At 28.9% G+C, this 4,866-nt stretch overlaps 1 protein-coding gene across 1 annotated transcript in view; it reads right to left on the reverse strand.

Annotated features, from left to right (window-relative positions):
• LOC106478798 (acid ceramidase-like) overlaps window positions 1-4,866 on the reverse strand; it is a 21,389-nt gene that overhangs the window by 14,593 nt on the left and 1,930 nt on the right. Inside the window, exons 2-4 of the mRNA XM_013939367.2 lie at window positions 2,923-2,963; window positions 1,603-1,687; window positions 1,021-1,104 (exon numbers count right to left, since the gene is read on the reverse strand). Coding sequence (XP_013794821.1) covers window positions 1,021-1,104; window positions 1,603-1,687; window positions 2,923-2,963 — 210 coding nt within the window. The remainder of the gene's footprint in view (window positions 1-1,020; window positions 1,105-1,602; window positions 1,688-2,922; window positions 2,964-4,866) is intronic.

The following is a 4,866-nucleotide window of genomic DNA, read 5'->3' on the forward strand; positions in this document are numbered from 1 at the left end:
TCCTATATTACATCTAACACACAAAATAGCTAGAGGGACTCAATTACAAATTAGTTCTATATTACATCTAACACACAAAATAGCTAGAGGGACTCAATTACAAATTAGTCCAATATTACATCTAACACACAAAATAGCTAGAGGGACTCAATTACAAATAAGTCCTATATTACATCTAACACACAAAATAGCTAGAGGGACTCAATTACAAATAAGTCCCATATTACATCTAACACACAAAATAGCTAGAGGGACTCAATTACAAGTTCTTATTTGATACCCTGAATTTTTTTACTTAAACATTATGACACAGTCATATCAACTTTCTCTTGCTCTTATGGAATATATTTGTAAAATCAGATCAACCATAAAAAAAATCAAAACATAATATTATATTACATCTGCATATTTTATGCATATAACATCAGCTAAAAATTGTTGCAACATGTTCCCATTATTCAAAGAAGGATGGGAGAATTTAAAACATCAATAAACTATGTGGTAATAGCTAATAAACAATGCAAGATAACATAAACGATGTACGAAAAATCTGTCCTATAGAAATAATACATCAAACAAATCAAGTAAACAGTAATTTCCCAAATGGACCTGACTTTTGAAACACCCTGTAGTTTAAAAAATATATTTTTATAGAAAATTATCTCTAAAATAAATAATTTACCTAACAACAAATAAAGAGGTTGCATTAAAAAGTGTATTCTTTCAACTTTTGTAACTACAAAACACACAAATGGAACTATTCAAATTAGAATTACTAACATTTTTTTGAAGTTAGAATGAGTTTCCCTCTAAATGCTAAATGTTTTCTATACTCCTGAATTATTAAACAATCAACATGGAATTTTAAAAAGTACAAAAATGATAGACTTTTTTGCTTTTCACAGTGTATGTTAACAAATGTAACTAATTTTTAATTATCTAATTTATAATTATCTTTATAAAATCAACAAAGTGCTCCCATGTATCTGGAACTAATATATATTGTACAAGCATTCTTACCATGTACTTGTCAATCAAGATAAATAGCTTTCCATGAAATATTACATTGGTCAAGTTTCTGATAGCTGCAAGCAAGTTGTACAGCTATAAAAAACAATGATGAATGATGAGTACATACTTTACAGGCAACATATATCCAATAGTTCATATTTAGAGAAATTTAATGAGACAAAAAAAAGATAGCCAAGTTTTATTTCAGTTTATTATTCTTAACATTTAGTGATGAATATTTTATAAGATAGTGTTAGATATCTTTAACTTCAAAAACAAAACTTGGAGTAGAAATAATGTTACTTGACTGTTACATTTTAATAGTTTTTTTTTCTTATCAGAATATACAAGATTTATCACAAAAATCCTTATTATGTGATATTGAAATAGCAATCATAATTTAAAATCAGATTTGTAACTAAACTTATGATTAATATATATTGTTTTAAGTGTTTCATAATAATTTTATTTTAAATGTATAAAGTTATATTTTAGTCTAATCCATGACAAAATAGCACAAAAAAAATACTAATTTCTATGAGCTACTCTTATGACAGTTATAAAAGGATGAACTGCTCTTTAGTTTAATACCCCTTGTTTGTTTTCTGTGACGAGTTTTGTCCATCGTTGCTCTGGCGGTAGATCTAAGTTGATGACATATTTTGGAACCTTACGGCTAAAGTTAAAAAAATACATAAAAAAATACACGTTTCACTTTATGTTTAGAACTGGCAGTAGGTTTCACAACTTCAAAAAGTAGTAATTATATTACAAGAACCAAGTAAGCAACAATCAGGGGTGAAATTCTGCTAGTACTAACTAGTACTCAGTACTGGAACATACTTGATCTACATGCCTTCGATGGTATTGTCAGAAAGAAGTCATGTCACAACTCACAGAATCTAAATAATCATTAAATATTCTTCAACTGAGCAATAAATGACCTAATGACATTAGTTCTTGTAAGAAACAAGATCATGAAGAGAAGTTACTTAGCAGCATCAATGTCAATCATTATTAAACCAATCAGGTAGACTCATCTACCTCTATGTTACATGTTTGGTCAATAAAAGATAATTACATCCAAGTGATGTTTTATTAGCTGATGTGCTGTAATTTGTACTTTCCCCTGATATTAGTTCATATAATGTTTTTTTGCTATTCAACAGAATGGGAAGCAAAAAGAAAAATTACATTTAAGGTATTTTTACACATTATGAAGTTTTTAATTTAGTTGCCGATTTAATAAATTTCTTTCTTTAAAACCACCAAAACAATGGTTGTATGTTTTTCCTTCTTTTTTGTTTTTGGTAAACTATATTATAAATTACACAAATAAGCCAAAAGTTTGTTGCACATACATACAAGTACTTGCACTTTCTTCTTTGAGAATTACACCCCTAGTAATAGCTATACTTATCACTTCTCCACATTATTAAAACTTATTATACGATTACTCTATGTACAATTTTGCTTATTGTCTGCTATTTGTAATTGGAAGATAAGAATAAAGAAAAACATGAAATGGATTCTACCATCACAGACTATTCAAAGTACAAGTTATTTTTTGTATTGATTTATACAAGAATTATCAAATTCAATACACAAATGTTTAACAAGAATAAGAGCCTTCTAGCATGAAAAACACAAAGTCAATTGAAGCCCTAGATTTAAGGGACAGAAAGATATGTTTTTTTTATGAATGTATTCTTTTAAAACTAAATATTAAAAGCAGCTGAATTAGCACACAAATATCACAGCCTCTACCAAGTTATGTAAACATTTCCTTTATATTAATGAGCAAGTCTTCCCAAAAATAGAAACAGCTACACTTATCTTAATTCAAAGAAAACAAAGCACTTTATGTTTGTTTTAGAGTAAAGCCACATTGGACTATCTGGTAAAACTTACCTAGATTCTGGTGGATAAGCTCCATTTTTACATTTTCCAGTCTGTGTAATATAACAATGCTTTATTAGGTTAATAAATCAATTTTTTTATTGTACCAAAAATTTTATATGTCACAACTAAAAACAGCAAATTCATTAACAGAACAATCTCAAGTAGAAAAGTATATATATCAGATACTTTATTTTTTTATATAAAACAAACTTACTGATGATTTCAGTCTTATAAATATTTAATTACAAATATACAATCAAATTTAATAATTTGACAACAAAGACATGGCTGAAGCTATTACATTTGAGCCAAATTTTAACATAATATTTAGGGACAACAAGGGACCTATTGGTCCATCCAGGCTGTCCCATCCACTAACTAAACTAAAACTATTAAAAAAACCTCAAAGCTAGCCCTTATCATTCATATATTTATCAAGCCTTCCCTTAAACTCACTTAAATTTACTGCCTTTACCATATCTAAAGGCAACCCATTTTAAAGGCCAACAACCCTGTTAGAAAATTAAAACTGTCCTAGCTGAAGATGACTCATACCCTTTTAAAATGTATATTTGTGCCCCTAATCCTACCATTCTCACCATTAAGTATAAATAAAGATGGTGCATCAACACTATCAATTCCCTTAACAATCTTAAACACCTCAATTACATACCCTCTAACTCTTCTTTTTTCAAGAGAAAACAATTTCAGGATTCTTAACCTCTCCTCATATCCCTCCATCCCAGACATCATTCTAGTAGCCCTCCTCTGAACCCTTTCCAACAATTCAATGTCCTTCCTAAAGTAAGGAGCCCAAGACTGAACACAACACTCCAAATGGGACCTTACAAGTGACCTATACAATGAAATTATAACCTATTTAAACTTGTATTAAATATTTCTATAGGTACAACCTAAAATCCTATTTGTCCTACTACTAGCAACAGTAGACTGCTTGGATGGCTTAAGAGACTGGTCAACCACTACACCAAGATCCTTTTTTTCCATAACACTGTTAAGGTTATTCCTATCCAAATTATATTATAATTCAAATTACAATAATGAACATGCATTATCTTGCATTTATTATAATTAAAACCCATCTACCATTTATTCACCCAACTCATTAAATGGTCTAAACACACACTTTACTTGCTTTCAAATACACTTTTTTCCACTGTAGTGCAGGCACAAACACATTTTATATGTATACGTTATTTCAAAGAACCATTAAACTTTAAAGAAACCCAATAACCTTAGCATATTTCTTAAGGTAGATATTACTTTTTTAAATCCATTGGGAAAACTATCTACCTTTAAAAAAACGTATTTAGATTATCTTCTTGTTTCATAGTTTGTCTAGTTTTCGATTCTAGGTGATTTCTGAGTATTACCAGTGAACCATTGTATAAACATTAGCATATCATACATTTATACTTTTCACAAGCAAACATAGAAAGGCCAAAAGTTAGGTATGGATAAAAATATTTTCCGATGCAAAATGAAATCTTGCTTTTACAATTATATGTTCAAAGACAAATAAGCACAAAATTAATTCATCCACTATTATGCATAATAGCCAGCACTTTATGAAATATTTAACTTTCAGTAAATGTAAAAATGGTTTTAATGCTCACTTTACATCATGTATTATTCAGTATGGCTTAAGTTTTATCTAACATCTGGTACTAACAGCAACGTTTTGTCTCTCATTGTGGAAGAAGTTATTTTGAAAGCTGGAAAAATTCATAATGCTAACCAGTATATACTTATAGATACATATTAATTTCAGTGCTTTAACAGTTACCGTATTTTTCGGTGTATAGGACGCACTTTTTTACCCCAAAATTTGATGTCAAAATCTGCTTGCGTCCTATACACCGAATGTATCAATAATATATATGTATATATATACGATATACACAAGCCATGTGTAAATATATTTAAATAGGC

Source organism: Limulus polyphemus, unplaced genomic scaffold (genome assembly GCF_000517525.1).
Source record: "Limulus polyphemus unplaced genomic scaffold, Limulus_polyphemus-2.1.2 Scaffold250, whole genome shotgun sequence".
In the NCBI taxonomy this organism is placed as follows: Eukaryota; Metazoa; Arthropoda; class Merostomata; order Xiphosura; family Limulidae; genus Limulus; species Limulus polyphemus.